At 34.5% G+C, this 18,150-nt stretch overlaps 1 protein-coding gene across 1 annotated transcript in view; it reads left to right on the top strand.

Annotated features, from left to right (window-relative positions):
- Nucleotides 1-14,384, top strand: part of LOC149780971 (uncharacterized) — a 35,630-nt gene extending 21,246 nt beyond the window's left edge. Inside the window, exons 3-9 of the mRNA XM_089936253.1 lie at nt 3,767-3,885; nt 6,339-6,535; nt 7,072-7,175; nt 9,768-9,864; nt 10,476-10,590; nt 12,555-12,647; nt 13,531-14,384. Of these exons, the coding sequence (XP_089792379.1) occupies nt 3,767-3,885; nt 6,339-6,535; nt 7,072-7,175; nt 9,768-9,864; nt 10,476-10,590; nt 12,555-12,647; nt 13,531-13,670 (865 nt within the window). The 3' untranslated portion in view covers nt 13,671-14,384. The remainder of the gene's footprint in view (nt 1-3,766; nt 3,886-6,338; nt 6,536-7,071; nt 7,176-9,767; nt 9,865-10,475; nt 10,591-12,554; nt 12,648-13,530) is intronic.
- The last annotated feature ends 3,766 nt before the right edge of the window (nt 14,385-18,150 follow it).

The following is an 18,150-nucleotide window of genomic DNA, read 5'->3' as shown; positions in this document are numbered from 1 at the left end:
ACATTCTACTGTTGGACAGGGATAATAGTTGTGGCATAATTACACTCTGCTGTTGGACAGGGATAATTATTGTATAATTACACTCTACTGTTGGACAGGGATACTAGTTGTGGCTTAGTTACACTGTATTGTTGGACAGGGATAATAGTTGCTGCATAGTTACACTCCACTGTTGGACAGGGATACTAGTTGTGGCTTAGTTACACTCTGCTGTTGGACAGGGATAATTATTGTATAATTACACTCTACTGTTGGACAGGGATACTAGTTGTGGCTTAGTTACACTGTATTGTTGGACAGTGAAAATAGTTGCTGCATAGTTACACTCAACTGTTGAACATAGATAATAGTTATTACATGGTTACATTCTACAGTTGGACAGGGATAAGTGTCGTGGTATAATTGCACTCCACTGTTGGACAGAGATAATTATTGTGGCTTAGTTACACTCTACTGTTGGACAGGGATAATAGTGTGGTAAATTTAGAGTATGTGCACTTGGTTGTAGTGCCCCGTTTTAAGCAATTCTTAGATTTGTGTGATTACTTGTTTGATTATTGGAATTTGGCGCCATGGAAATATTCCTGGCACGAACTAATGAGCTAATTAATAGGAGCAAACGTCACGGAGTGAAGTGTTAGTGTGTTTCCATGATGTCCTGGTTCACTAGTAGTGAATTCCAACCAAAACCGAATGAATGTCCCTGTCATAAAATAGTACATATTAAAATCTAGTAGTATACATTGGTAGTGTGACTGCAAGGACAGTACTTATGGTATTAAACTGGTAAATTACACAAGGGCATAAATAAAAAGGGACTTGGCAGACACCGTTTATGTCGCAATGTGGAGCGAATATGGTGCAGTTATATCGGCGAAATGTGCCTGGAAAGCATATATTGACTGGCCTAAGGTGGTGGAGTTAAAATAGTTCCCATTGTTAGGGAGTACTCATATATGTTCTAAGGCGTGAACGGTTGGTGGTACAGAAACATAATGAAGCCAAAACACGCAGATGTACGGTTGATAGATAGTTGGCAGTTTGGTTTATCTGTGGTCTTGCATTAATTAGAGGAAAATTTAGGTATAGAATGGACATGTCGGGCTTTCTAATTTACAACTGAGGTTGTATGGAAGTCTTTGGAAAGTCGGGGTAAACTTATGACTTCTAGCGAGAATCGCGCCAGGGTTTGACAACTGCTCAGTCAAGTAAATACCCGTGTGCGTGTAACAATAGTTATGGCTTAGTTACACTCTACTGTTGGACAGGGTTAATAGTTGCTGCACAGTTACACTATACTGTTTGACAGAGATAATAGTTGTGGTATAGTTACACTCTACAGTTGGACAGGGATAATTGTCGTGGCATAATTGCATTCCACTGTTGGACAGGGACAATTGTTGTGGCATAGTTACATTCTACTGTTGAACAGGGATAATATTTGTGGCTTAGTTACACTCTACTGTCGAAGAGGGATTATAATTGCTGCATAGTTACACTCTACTGTTGGACAGAGATAATAGTTATTACATAGTTACATTCTACAGTTGGACAGGGATAATTGTCGTGGCATAGTTACACTCCACTGTTGGACAGGGATAATAGTTGCTGCATAGTTACACTATCCTATTGGACAGAGATAATAGTTGTGGTATAGTTACCCTCTACAGTTGGACAGGGATAATTGTCATGGCATAATTGCACTCCACTGTTGGACAGGGACAGTTGCTGTGGCATACTTACATTCTACTGTTAGACAGGGATACTATTTTAGCTTAGTTCCCCTAAACTGTTGGACAGGGATACTATTTGTGGCTTGGTTACACTCTACTGTTGGACAGGGATAATAGTTGTGACATAGTTACATTCTACAGATGGACTTGGTTAATTGTCGTGGCATAATTGCACTCCACTGTTGGACAGGGACAATTGTCGTGGCATAGTTACACTCTACTGTTGGACAGGGATAATGGATAATAGTTGTTGCATAATTACACGCTACTGTTGGACAGGGTTAATAATAGTGGCTTAGTTAAACTCTACTGTTGGACAGGCATAATAGTTGTTGCATAATTACACTCTGCTGTTGGACAGGAATACTAGTTGTGGCATACTTACACTCTACTGTTGGACAGGGATACTAGTTGTGGCTTAGTTACACTCTGCTGTTGGACAGGGATTCTAGTTGTGGCATAATTACACTCTGCTGTTGGACAGGAATACTAGTTGTGGCATAATTACACTGTTGGACAGGAATACTAGTTGTGGCTTGGTTACACTCTACTGTTGGATAGGGATAATAGTTGTGACATAGTTACATTCTACAGATGGACTGGGTTAATTGTCTTGGCATAATTGCACTCCACTGTTGGACAGGGACAATTGTCGTGGCATAGTTACACTCTACTGTTGGACAGGGATAATGGATAATAGTTGTTGCATAATTACACGCTACTGTTGGACAGGGTTAATAATAGTGGCTTACTTAAACTCTACTGTTGGACAGGCATAATAGTTGTTGCATAATTACACTCTGCTGTTGGACAGGAATACTAGTTGTGGCATAATTACACTCTACTGTTGGACAGGGATACTAGTTGTGGCTTAGTTACACTCTACTGTTGGACGGGGATAATAGTTGTTGCATAATTACACTCTACTGTTGGACAGGGATGCTCTAGTTGTGGCTTAGTTACACTCTACTGTAGGACAGGGATACTCTACGAATACTAATAGATGTGACACAATTACACTTTAGCAGGGCAGATGAGGTCAGAGGTTGTGGGGTTGGAGTAAAAAATTAAAAAGGGTCCTGAGTTTCCTCGAAATGGCACCAAGCAAAAGTCTATATGTGAATTTACTAAAAATATGCATAATACCCAATAAACGTGTGCAAAAATAAAATGATGGTCAAATTTCAAGTTAAACTGAGGATACGTTTGTGTGTGTGGACGTTTCTTTAGGGGGCTTCAGAGGTTCTGGAATACCCCTCCCCCTCAATCTTTCTCTGCTTTACTGCTGAACAAGAATGCTCTATCAATATACATGATTGTGATACTGTCACATTTGACTGTTGGACGAGCAGTGTCGGATTAAACCCTGTGAAGACCCTTAGGCAGTCTACATAATTACTCTATTGTTGGGCAAAGAAACTCTAAGAATATTCACATATACCACATCAAGGCAGTCACCAGGCCATACAATACTAGACTGTTATAATTGTATTTCTTGTTACAGTGTGATTAACTTTTCTTTTAAATGGGACGAACACATCTGAGTGTAATCCTGATCATGACAAATGTGTTATCTACATAAAGATGCATTTGTTTTACAAAGGTCAGATGCTGATTTGTTATTTAAAAGTCAGATGCTGATACCTGAGGCTGAATGGTCTAAAGCGCCCACCGTTACGGATCACTGCCATCTCACTTCTGTATGCGTGGGTTAGAGTCTCAGGCTCGGCCAATGTGGGCACGTGAGAAAGCTTGCCAGTAGCTTCTCGTGGGTTGGTGGTTCTTTCTGGGGTTTCCTTGGTTCTTCCTTCACCATTTCTACTGGCTGCCATGTATAACCTATCTTGTGCTGAAAAATGGCGCTAAACGCTACAACAACAACAATGACAACAACAACAATATTACGGTCAGGTGCTGACACCTGATTTTTTATATTGTGGTCAGGATCTTTGTTCTGTACTATGATAATCACCGGATGGATATTTTGTATGTCTTTGCTACAATTTTGTGTTTTTATCCTGTACATATTTCAGCTTCAATAACGTTGACCTTTTTGGAGGCCTTGTGGGACAAATAGCTGACTACGCTCGTAGAAGAAGCAAGTCTTTAAATGACGTTATGAAGACTCTCTCATATTTGCAGCTCGTGCAAGGTAAGACCATTTTTAAGGCTGAGTAAATTTACATCAATATCTAAATAGACTATCGTATAAAATTCAGGAGAGAAAAAATTATTTATAAAATTTCTTTATAAATCGTACATAATTTGATAAAATATCCATGTTGGTCAAAAGCTTATTGTCGCCTGCGCAAAAATATTTTAGCATTTAAACGACACCAAGTTTTCCGAGGCATTTGCCATGTCCTGCCTAAATTTTAATGATTTTAAATGCTGTTTTATGAATGGATTTTTGTAGGACTACCAGCTTTAAACGAGGTATTTTCATTTCTGAAAGTCTTTGCTTTCGAGCTTTACAAGACTGAAGGGATCGTCAATAACAGCGCATGTACGCTATCTTCTGCCAGCCATAACACGAACGGCAAAGTGTAAGTTATTTATTAAGCATCTATTTGTTACATTAAAATGCATGATGTCATGTTAACATGTGAATTATGTTCAACTGATGAAACAATTATGTATTCTGTAAAAGCATTGTGCAAAGTTTTATTATATAGATGTGAAATGAGAGAACATAGCTTATAAATATCCTAATAACAGAAGTTAATTAAGTTGACTCATTTGATAAGAAAGACTTGACTTTACAATTGTAAGTCATTTGCATATACTACTAAACATCATCCCTTTCCTTGTTATTGCAGTATCTTGACAGTTATAATTGTTTATGCAGTATCTTGACAATTACAATTACTTATTATTGCAGTATCTTGACAGTTATAATTACTTGTTTATGCAGTATCTTGACAGTTAAGATTATTTGTTATTGCAGTATCTTGACATATAATTACTTGTCATTGCAGCATCTTGACAGATATAATTACTTCTTATTGCAGTATCTTGACAGTTATAATTACTTCTTATTGCAGTATCTTGACAGTTATAATTACTTGTTATTGCAGTATCTTGACAGTTATAAATATTGTTCTTGCAGTATCTTGACAGTTATAATTACTTGTTATTGCAGTATCTTGACAGTTATAATTACTTTTGTCATTGCAGTATCTTGACAGTTATAATTACTTGCTTATGCAGTATCTTGACAGTTAAAATTACTTGTTATGACAGTATCTTGACAGTTATGAATATTTGTTATTGCAGTATCTTGACAATTATAAGTACTTGTTTATGCAGTATCTTGGCATAGTCATTAGTGCACTTTGACATATGAAGGATTACTGAACCATGTCTTTTGCGACTATTTCTGTTTCATCTCTTCGTTACGTTTATGTAGATATACCGATATGTTTGTAAAATATATTTATATACCATAATATACCGACATATTTGTAAATTAGTTAATATACCATGATATACTGACATGTTTTTGCACAATACGATTATGTATCAATTATAGTGACATTATTTGTACAATGCTTTAATATACCATGATATACAGACATGTTGGTTCCATATATTTAGATACAGTAATATACTGACATGGTACAGTACGTACATACTTGAACACTACATTATATACCAACTTGTCTCTTATTATTAACATCTTGTGCTTGCCACAACAGCGAAATCTAACAATACACATATAATGTGGCATGCCTGTATTAACATCACGTCCAATATTTGATAATGATTTCAAAAACTGATGATGCAAACATAGAAGAATTGCTTATACCACTAAACCAAGTTTGTGTCATATCGTTTTCTAACCGTGCAGAGAAAAATTCAGAGATAAATGTAATTCTACTTTACCAACTTCTTGTGATATTCTTTGTTATTATTATTATTATTATTCATGAATCTCAATCATCTTTAGACTCAACAAAACAGTACATAAGGAGCTGGAGTTACAGAGACGTTTACTAGATGCCGCTATGAAAAATCATATGGATCTCTTCAGGCAACTGCAAACGCTACAAAAGGTGCTTGTCTTTGCAATGTCTATCTACCTTTTGAATAATTCATCGCTCTGGCTATGTAAGATTGCGGAGAGAGAGAGAGAGAGATTATTTTAATGTATGTTTTAAATAGAGAGAGAGAGAGAGATTATTTTATTGTATGTTTTAAACAGTTAGAGAGGATATGTTCGAATTTCTGTGCATCTCGAAGATTGGTAGATCGTACATACGATAATTTATTTACCTAAAGTGCCTTATTTAATACTTCGCACTTTTAATATTTTTCAAAACTGTTGTAAGATAAAATAACTTCTATCGTGAATGATTCCCAAACAAGGTCATCTAGTCATATTAAAGGCGGGACACGATGACCTTGATTACAGGTCAATATACCAGGAAGATTTGCTGTCTTTTGCAGATTTATTCTTTATCTAGATGTCCATTTCGGATAGAAAATAATTATTTCTTGCGTGTTGCTTTAAAAACGTATGAAAAAGAGATTTTATTTATATGATTTTCAATCATTTGATATGTTATACAACCATAATCTTTCAGAAATGTCTTATTTACCAAGACAATGTGAAAAAATATCAACAACAACTGCAGATAAAACTTGATCAACAAGAGGCAGAAAATAATAAAGCAACAGAGAAGGAGATACTAAACCTAAAGAAGAAGGTTGCCATGAATGAAGAGCTGTCAGACCTGGCCTACCTCTCCTACCAGGCGATACAAGAAAAGGAGACATGTACCAGGAGCGAAATGCGACAGGTTAGGGAGCGGCATGTCATCGAACGTTTATTTATGTATTTATTTGTATTGTTTCTTGAAAGCAAAATTTATTAATGGACCTAGAATTCGAAAGATTTAGTGAACATGAAATTACAGACAAAATTTAGAATAGTTACTTTATTCTTACTGCTACATGCAAACGACTGGCGATGCTAAAATTGCGTTTGGTTGACCCTCCATATTCATCATTTCAAGGACAGGTTAGTAATTTCAATTAAGATGACAGAAAAGGAATATATCACGGTAATAGCCGAAAACTCTGCACCGTTTCCGACACACATAAGCTCCTCCTTGCTTCGGTAGTGCTAACTTAATTGTTGAAATAAAGTGACGTTTTTGTGTATGATGTTGCATAAATGTTCTCTAGCTCATCGTTAAAGAGAGACAAGTTTAAAATATTATAAATTAACATTTACCTACCAAAATGTAACTATGTCATATATATCGTCTGACAAAATTTATCTTAGATTTAACTTGATGGAATGGAATGAAGACATGCCATTTTACCATTTCAGTTGTCTGAGGTTCTTCAGCAGCAGGTAGTCGAGAGGACAAGTTCTAAACTGGCAGAGTCATTAGAGGTTCTAGAGGACCTCGCATGGAGCAATAAGCTATCCATGTAATTAGTTAATTGATTTTCCTTTGATTTTCTCACTCATTCAGTTGCATCCCTGAATAGATAATGTTGTGTTTTAATCAAAGAGGTCACCCGCACCCAACAAAATAACCACACCATTATATTTTTTAAAAGTCATTCTCTAAAGATTTAATTTTAGTCTCCAAACATTTGAGAAAAGGCATATTAAGATATGAAATAAAGCTATGGGATTGCTGTTTTGTCGCCTTGGAGACGAAAACGAAATTTTCAGAAATCCAGGATGTGATGTGATGTGATTTGGATTTTTAACGTAGCTTTAACAATTTTTCAGTCATATCGCTACGATGTCTGCAATGTGGCAGTTTATAGTGATGTCTAGCACTGGGGCATCATGCCGCAGACATGTAGCATGATGTCCCACCCAGTTACATTATCCTGACACTGGGCCGACCAGTCCTAACACTAACCTCTTAATGCTGAGCGCCAAGCGAGGCAACTGTTAGTACCGCTTTTGTAAGTCTTTGGTATGACTCAGCCGGGGATCCAACCCGCGACCTCCCGTATCTGAGGCGGACGCTCTAACCACTAGGCCACCGGAGCAGTTAACATGCGTGCATGCATGAGTAAGGTGAAAAGATGAATGAAATCATACCCATTTGGAGACAAAGACTGACTCTGACAAAATGTTATACCATATTTAATGCAAAAAGCTGGACAGCTATTACGAACAGGGTTTCCAAACGAGAAAAGAGCCTTTATGGAAGGTAATCATTTTATTCATGCTTCTTGGAGGATAAAACAGTGAAAAAATGATAAACCACTAAATCAGTTCCTAGGCATCACATACCTCGGATCTCAATGCTATCGAGAATATATGTCAAACAATTAAATCCAAGCTTGAAATACTACTACACAAAATCAAATCTAGGTCTGCTTACATTCGAGCTGTTCACTATATTTAGTACCCTCCCGATTAGTCTTTAAGCAGAGTACTATATGACTCAAAATTCATAGAATGTAGTCTTTTTGATAAGAACAAGGGAGTCTAACACCATTAGTAGATATGATAGTACCATTTTGTTTCACATTGTTGCAACTAACAATAGATACCATCGTGGTTAACAAGGCTTTTCTGTTTGATCGACTGAATCCTTGAAAATCAATTCAGTGCCTCAGCGTATCCAGTGCAGATAATTTTTTCTGTCCAATATAGACGCACACATTTTCAATCTGTCTTTAGTATGAGTGCTTTCTCTGCTAAAGTATATGGTATCACGGTACCAATTGTTTTTCCATATACCTCAATGCTAATGTTTTGTGAAAAAATATACTTTCTGTCTTACTTGGGCATGCATGTCACACACTGTCATATAGAACAATGCTAGATTGTCAGTTTGACAATGACATAACCAGGTACTCCATTGCATTTAAGAGAGATAACTCTACTGGAACTAGACAGGGGTAAGAGTTATCTAGTCACAACAAGCACATTTTCAGCCATGTGTACCATATTTTTAAAAAATCATAAAAAATACAAAATATGATCCAGATAGAAATTAACACAAACTCACATGTTGCCAAGAGGCTCAACATTTTTTTAAGCCAAACAGAAAGTACAACTCTTACATAATGCACCAACCACAGCTAGTGTTGTTCTTTAATTCTGAATACAATGTTCCATACACCTTAAGCTCCGCCCACCTGGACTTGCTCAATTGGTACCATTATACCATATGGTAGACAAGTAAAGGGAATGATATATCACCTAATAGAACACGTTTCAGTATATATGCTGAGGATGCTGCAAAAATACATTTTTATGGTTAGTATGTTTACTCTCCTCGTTTTGTTCTTTCTTTCTCAATTTCTAAATGTTTTGTTTTGTTTTAAATGGGTTTTCTTTGAGAATTAAACAACAAACGCCCAGCATGTTAACAACTCAGTTAAAAGTGAATTGAAGTAGATTAATGAAAATGATATGGGAATATAGCTGATAAATAGATCTCACACACATATACTCAAGCACACAGATTAGATTTTCCGATCGGTGTTTCAGGTTCTGCTGATTTACATTAGTCCCTCAGTGGGTAAATTAAAACTCTTGAATAAGCTTTAACGAGCGTTAAGGGAGCTAGTCTTAGGTTCGCTAAGTACAGTTATTTTTGTTTACTTGAAAGCAATGTTTAAACTCCGTTATTACAGAAGTGACACTGAGAACAGACTAAAAGTTATTGCTGCTAATGAAAACAGTCTCTCTAATTTGCAATAATGAAAAACATTAAGCAGCCTTTAAATCACTCATTTGGTTAATACAGGTCTAGTTTAGAAAAATGAAATATTTATAGCTATGATATTTGTTATGCAGTTTCAGATGAAGTTACTCAATATATAGATGTATAAATAGTTTTAAAAGATTATGCAGTTATGTACTTATACTGCTATTTCCTAATTTTTAGTTGGGTTGTAGTTTTTAGACCCAATATTGAATGTCTCAATCACTCTCTAACATATATTTATTCACCTACTGACATAATTGTGGTTGCTTATATATTTGAATTCTTGTTACCTGGCTACCGTCTCACCTTCCTACCTTACCTTTTTCCCAACTTATAGATTTATTTTGGAGAAAATAAAGACCATTGACTGCCAGTATGCATCAGAACAGTTGTACAAGCACATATGCAAAGCGTATGTGTTTCCAGATCCCGAGGTAAGTTTCCGATAGATCTCTGACCTTGGGTTAATTTCTCAAAAAGTATTTTGTGTACCGTTGAATCAGAGATTTGTTAGTTTTCTTTTTATTATTAGCTGCATTCCAGCTGTACATAAAATATAAAATAAATAATTTGAATTAGCCTTCCAGTCTTAAATTAAATAACCACAACTTTGTATTAACTTTCTCCCCATATTTTCATCAGATGTTTTTTACTCCTATTCCTTTTGAACTAAGACGATTTTTATGTGCCGATGTGCTGTTGAAGGCCAGTCAAGACACCAACGAACAAACGAACCAACCAACCTGCCAACTAAGGCACTATTTGTGGCACATTGCAAAATGATTGCATTATTTTAGAAATGATTTGTAGGTCTAAATCGACAATTGATGATAAAATTGAAATTATCAACTAACAATTTTTTTCCTAGCATCTCATTATTAAGAATTAATATACCGGAATCAAGCTGCAGAAAATATGTCAAGTTTCTGTTATAAGAGTGGAATTCGATTGATCAATTATAGAGCGGTTAAATAGACTACAAATGGTAAAATAATGAGTTGTCTTTGCACATGATAATTTACTTTTCAATGTTTTTATTTATTAGGAATGGAATATTAGAACCGGTTATAACGTCGAACTACAGGATCCTGCATTATATTCCAGCGATTACTGCCTAAAAAAGGGCGAGTTCCTTCGTCTTGTGGACGTTGAGGAACCTGGTGAATATATATATATATATATATATATATATATATATATATATATATATATATATATATATATACTGAAATTGAAAGGAATTATTTTTAATCCTATTTATTTAACATGTGTTATGTCATATTTCGGAGACTTTTTTAAAAGCAAATTTTAGTTAATTTTGTGGATTTTGTAGTCTGCAAAAGATTTTTTTTTCTTTCTATGCGGTAAGTACTGATGCTGTTTTTTATGTTGTTTTTCTTACAATGGCTTACTATTCGTGTTGTCCTTATTTTACTAATGGTTGGTGTTGTTCTTATGTTACTAATTGTTGGTGTTTTCCTTATGTTACTAACTTACACAATTCGATAGCGGGCTTATGCGTGAGTCTGATTTCAGCTGGTAGTGTTTAAATGCTAGGTACTATATCAGCTGAAACAATCTGATGCGACTTCACTTAATCCATAATGGCCAGTTTATTTATTTATTTTTATTCCTTTCTCAGCAGAGGAAAACTTGTGGTGTCTTTGGGTTAAATAATAATCATTCTGTTGATGTTTTAAAATTAAGGGATAATATTGTTTTCGATGTTAAAAAACGATCCTTTCGTTATTTTCTCGGATTTCAAAGATGCAAGTATTATTTTGTATGGTTTGATGTGGGTTTATATGTTATGCTTTATGGCTACATCTCGTGCCAAATAATTATGTATTTGTTGACACGCAACAAGTGATATAAGTTGATATTATTGATGTAATTGGTTTTATTAACATGATTAATATTACTGACGTAATTGATTTTATCGAGTGATTAATCTATTTGATGCAGTTGATATTATTATCGTGACTGAAATGAATCAAATTCTATAATTAAAAAAAACATTGATATCATATCATGTGTGAATATATCAATAGATTTTACATCAAATGTATGGTGCATATTGGAATACCTTTATCAGAATATACAGATCAGAAATTACAAATGACGAATTGGTAATTTATACTACTATATGTTATGTAATGTCGTCACTTTCAAGTCTATTGATACAAAATAACGAAGATAATACATTTAGGAGTTTGTTCTCCATTCGTATATGTTAAAAAGCAAAATTCAAGTGGTAGAAAATTGAATTAAGGCTAACCTTTATTCTTGTAGTTTTTTGTACTTCTGCATGTAAAATGTAACACTTTTGTTGGGAAATGGCTCATTGCTTTTTAATCTTTTTAGCTGAGTTATTGTTAAAGAATTATCTGTAAGGCCTTGTTAATAAGGCACCATCATTTGCTTTGATGTCTCTGCGGTTTGGACAGTGGTGATTAAAATGAATTTGCTTGTTAGAAGATATCTGATTGCGACAATAAAAATCAACTGCTATGATTATTTTGATTTATATGGTATCTCTGCTCTCTGATTTCTATTAAAATGCATCCGTGCTTTAGTGTTTCTGGCCTTGATCTAACAATGGATGATTGTACATTAGAAAACAGTCTATTGGTAATTAAATTCCAGTAACGTTTTTTAAAATATCAATTAGTTAGGGCTTAAAAGCAAAAGCTGTAGGTAACGGGGGGGGGGGGGTGCGCTTCAGCTGCGATCATAAAAAAAAAACTTCGAGTGCCTACATGGCGTTTCTCGTTGTTAACATTAGTCATTATTCCTTTCAGCTGAATTGTACCACACTTTTCAGCTGAATTGTACCACAGTTTTAGTTGAATTGTACCAGACTTTCCGTTGAATTGTACCTCACTTTCAGTTGAATCGTACCACAGTTTTTCATCTGAATTCTACCTACATTCAGTTGAATTCTACCACACTTTCAGTTGCTTTGTGCCCCATATTTCAGTTGAATTGTACCTCACGTTTCAGGTGATTTGTACCCCACATGTCTGTTGAATTGTATCCCACCTTTCAGCTGAATTGTACCACACTTTGCAATTAAATTAAACTACACTTATAACTGACAGACAAGCATTATTCTCGTTTCCAGACACAAATTTGGAGAGCAGACCAGAGGAAATATACGTTAAGGCAGTTACCACCTGTAAAAAAGGGACCGGGTCAAGTCTCACCTTCAAGAGAGGTAAATACAAGATTCCATGTATTTATGGTTAGAGAATATGCAGAACAAAATTTGCATTTACTCGTAGTATTCAATTATTGAGTGTTTTTATTAAAGTTACATTTTCGAGATCCAATTCACGGACATGTGTATTAAAGGAGGAAAGTGAAACTTACCCATTAACTTGTATTATTTCATTCAATCCCTCGATTAATTGATACACTTTGCAAAAACCACCAGTAGCATGGGATTTCAAAACACGTGTAAGATTATCAGGTGATTATCGATAATATCACGTGATTGTTGTTACATTCTTGGCGGTCTTCATCATGGTGCTGTATAGCTGGGAGTGGGGGACGTCCTTCTGCTCGTTTATGAAACTAACGTTAGCATCAAATACATGTGCTGTTAAGAAATATTGTATAGTGTCCATTGTAAATCTGTTTTAAATCAAAAGGATTGCATGCTTTAAAAATATCCTATCCATGAGTAATTAATGGTCTACAATTCTTACACGTAACCTATTAGTTCATGCTTGACCAAATATGAGTCAAACATGTTTCGGTTGGTTTTGTGGAATAATCGCATTATTAAGCATAAGTCTTTGCTACTTTGGCAGAAACGTAACAATATACCAATGGATAGGAAGACAGAGCTATGCTTGCCTGTTTTTCTATTCAGTAATATGGGGCATATTTTGTATAAACTGTCTGACATCCGAAGTATGGATACGCTCTCCCGTCTACATATTCCTTCACCATGTCATTTCACCAATGGTAATATATATATATATATATATATATATATATATATATATATATATATATATATATCAGTTGTGTAATATTATGTACATATATATGTGACACTTGCCACACTGCAATTTTTTTAACCATTTTTGCAGGTAACATTTTCAAGCAAAAGCTGGTGTCAGCAGATGGGACAGTTGGATTCGGATGGAAAAGATCAAGCAGAACTGGGATGAAAGTGTGGGGCTATTACCAAACTTGTTTCGTTAAATTTGATCATTTTCCTAAGAAATAATTTATATTGCTCATTCATATTCCTAATTGTAATCGATATCTTATTGTATACATACATTATCGTAAGCAGGGCTGGTGCGAGCTATGTGCAACTAGTACTCTTGCACATTTCAGCCGTTTTTAGAGGGGCGTCAAACCAGGGAAGAAAAGGGGTGGAAAAAATCAGACAAGGGAGCTAATATGAGACAAAACCTTTGTTTTTACTTCGTATGAAAATATTTTATTTGGTCTTTATCTTATATAATTTTTTACGAGCTTTCTTAACAGCTCATGATTTTGGGATGGTGGCACACCAAATGTCTGTTTTGCACAGAGCATGGCTCGCGCTTGCCCAGATTGTAACACATATATGAGTCAGTATCAAAATCCGCTGTTATTTGGGTCAAATTAAAATGAAGAAAAAAAGGAAGAAAAAAAAACAATTCTCACAATCCAATCTTTATTAGCTAAATTCATCGTATTATCTGTGAAGAAGTGGAATTAGCAAATAGATAGCGTTAACCCCTGTTTTAGCCATTCATGCAGTTCAAACATTCTTCACAAATAAAATTGTTCTTCCTGTACCATAATTTTAGTGCTAAGCATATAAATATATATTTATCATAATATGTATCACTGGAATAATTGCAGACAGTATATTTTATATAATGAAAGTCAAACTGTCCTCAGGTGATGGTACTTTATAAAGATATGAACATTTACCAATTGCAATTCAAAAACCAAAAAGCTTTTTTTTCTTCTTTCCGGTAAGAATATAACAAGTAAACATCATATATCACGTTTAATTTGGCATCAAGGTTTTCTGCATGACAATTATGGTTGTTTTGGGATTAATATATTCGTAGATGTGACGATTATCTACGTCTACTATTTTTTTCTGCAGTCAAAATTGGAAACTGTTACAGGAAAGAATTCTCAGTTGCAGGAAGGACATTTTAGATACTTCATTCAGTTTTCATAAATATCTAATCCAGACATTGTGTAACATTATTAAATGCCTTGATATTTATTTAGATATATTTCTATTACTGTTCTGAAATGCTATCATTTCTTAAACAATTACTGTGGCATATTCTGAAACAGTTGCATGATGGGCAGGTTGTTACAGGAATGACTTAACCCATTATGGATTTCAAAATTCCGTAAATTAATTAGTATCGTATTATTAGTATCGTATTATTAGTATAAACCTTTCTACTGAATAAAAGTATGTAGTCAATGAGACATTACATCAGAATACAGCATTTAAATTGTCTGCAACCATTACCTATCTTACTCTACCCCCTCCTTTCATCACATATCTACCCACCCACCCATCTTCTTCTATCTGTCTTACTCCTCTCAATCCGTTCACTTCCCATTAAATTCGTTTTCATCTTTACTTCACCCATCTCAACTTCTTCTATCTTCGCTTCAATTATCTTACTATCTATCATCTTTTCTTCACTTATCTTACCATTTTACGTCTTTGCATTACCTATCCTATTCTCCTTCTTTTCTACACCTGTATTACCCTCATCTATTTTGCTTCACCTGTGTTACTCTCCATCATTTGTTCTTCTCTACCTTTACCCCTTTCAATTTGTTTACATTTGTTTTACTACCTGCCATCTTTCCTTTACTCATTTGGCACTCATCCTCATCCTCTTGACTGTATGAATTCGTTTCACGGAACATAATATATACTTAAAATAACACGCGTCATTGTATAGGTAAAGATATGTATCCCATCAACCATCACAAAATAAATCCATCGTGTAAAAGAAACATTGTTTTCTGTTATATTTGCGTCATGTTCATAAAATGTATCATCCAAGCTGTGAATGTCCAGGCTTTTAAACAGCAGTAATGTATTTCCTATTTCATTCAAAATGATTTGCATATCAGATTGTGTCCTTCCTGTAACAAATTCGTCTCCCCTAAAGCACACATGGTCGTTACAGGCTTTATAAACACACTCTATTTTCAATTTATTGTGAAGTATGTGCAATTCGTATAATAATCAATGAAAATGGGGTTCAATTGGAAATGAAAGTTTTGATTTTGTTAAGTTATTATCCATTGTTGAAAAAACAGATAAATCAAAGTGCATGAGTAATAGGGTGAAAACATAAATATAATAATATAAATCGTATGAAATTTTTTTTATTACCAATATTTATAAACTTGATGACATATTATATCATATCTAAATTAAATGTTTCCTATTTTTGTATACTTTGAATAATTACTGACATATTTTGCTATTGACTCATATATCACATTCATAAATATCCTTAAAACCATCAATGTCGATAGCATTTCACGTTTAATAAATGAAACCAATGATAATTTTAGTTTAACAATAAATGAATGGATCGATCCAAGTCAGCCTTCGTACCTAGAATGAAAGATTTCGGTAGCAAACGTTTCTAATTAGGCTACAACTAGAATTAACATGCATTAATGGTATGTAAAATAAACTGAGTAACAAAACATGATGAAGTCGTATTTCAAAAAACTATACAATAAAAGAAAATTTGCATTTGATTCATTGTATTACTTTTAAGGAAAAGAAATTATGATCTATCTTTTACGGTGTGATGATGTCAGTGGTATTTTTGTGCAGCCGATGAGGTGCGCTCTACAGATATTAAAGGATCATTTAATAGTTACTAAGATCTACAAGATCTATGTCTTTTTTAAATGGCATTTTTTTTTCTCTCTCTAAAAATCTAACCTTACGCAAAATGTGAGACTGCAGAGCGCCACCGTAAAACAAATATGGAAATTTGTGCTATTTTGTTTTCTTTTTTTTCATATCATCGTGTATGATGTTTAAAACAAAAGTTTTAATTTAAGTTTCTCTTTCACGTGAAAAACATGTCTTGTGGACGTATTGTGTAAGTAATGGCTTTAATCAAGGCAAAAATAGAAAATTTAGAAAACATCAGTGGTGTAAAACTAAACTTAAAACTGTTGTATTGAGTGATAGAAATATATAGGGAAAATATTTTGTTCATGCGCCTGTATTGAAATTAACAAATAAATAATGGCAAATCAAATTGGCTATTTTTTTCCATATTCTAGTATTAGAAGAATACTCTAACACCTGATCTCCATGAATATCATCTGTTCCATCGTTTTGAAAATGAAAATTTTAATATTTACTTCTCAGGAATAATTGTGTCAATTTTTTTAAAATTTTTTTTTGTGTTGCAGTCTTCCAGGAAAACATTGGTGGATATGTTGAGAAACGCACTTTTTAAATAGTTCACGTTTCATCGGAGGGCAGAGGGGAGGGCTGGGATTGTGTGGGACTTTGCTACTAATAAGTAATGTGAGCATTGTTCCAAAGGATTATTTTGATGCTTCTTACTTAATGGTTTCATCTGTAAAATGAAAATTTAATCATACAATAATACTACTTATTTGGTCTGTATGCGTGCTCTCGACACATATTATGAACGTCTGAGAGAGTGACGGGTGTAAGGTGAAGTTGTTTGGATTTGCAACATGCACAGTGTAGAGAATGTTGGCATACCTCAATGTTACTTTCACATACTTTAGCTGCAATTTCGTAGGATACTGTACTTGTAGAAATTGTACATGATCTCAGCACACGTCCAACCAAAATGACTGAACACACACTCGAAAAATCATCCTGAATTAGACATATTTGCAAATTTTTTCCGTGACAAAGTACACACCATTAAAGATAAGCTTCACACCACAATTTCAATTGACTCGTCGTCACCATACAGTTGGGATACAGAATTTGAGCGGCAACCATTAGCAGCATTTGAACCTGTCTCTATGGATTTCGTACGTACTCTATGGATTTCGTACGTACAGTCGTGAAGAAGAGTGCACCAAAGTCATGTGAACTTGATCCAATTCCAACATCACTGCTGCTTGAGTGCTTAGATCCAGTATTGCCTTCACTAAGGTGGCGCTATACAGTTTCGCATTTTCCGTAGGGTTAATATTTTAAAGATAAAGAATTTCCCCGGCTTTCCTCACTGGTTGTACTGGCTATTTAAAAAAGACCTTGTATATCTTAGGTATAATTAAAAGAAACTTTAATTCCCTTTATTTTGATGTATGATTGATGGGTGTACTATGGGTTATAGAGTATACAGCTTGGCCTTACTTCAGATGTGCACCTTTCAAAAAAGTGCTTGCTCTACTTTGTCATTTTCACTTCCTGAACTTCAGAGGTAAATTGTATAAAAAAGAGCCGATAACTTTTTTTACATTTTATATATTTCATTCATTGCACTTTCAGAAGCTGGTATTGTCTAGTCTGGCAAAATTCATTTTCCCTATTTTAATAGCTGCTATGTATAGTGTATTTTAGACTAATTCAGGCTGATTTTTTAACACAAGGGAGCAGTCAATTTAGTTAGCAGTGTGCTTAAATCATGTAAAATTTCCAAAAGTACAATATTCAAAGAAATATCATCCACATTACATTGCTATAGCATATAGGTATGCCAACG

The sequence above is a fragment of the Sinohyriopsis cumingii genome, chromosome 16, assembly GCF_028554795.1.
Source record: "Sinohyriopsis cumingii isolate HCF-2022 chromosome 16, ASM2855479v2, whole genome shotgun sequence".
Lineage (NCBI taxonomy): Eukaryota > Metazoa > Mollusca > Bivalvia > Unionida > Unionidae > Sinohyriopsis > Sinohyriopsis cumingii.
The sequence above is the reverse complement of the archived record's forward strand: the minus strand, read 5'-3'. Positions and strand labels throughout refer to the sequence as shown.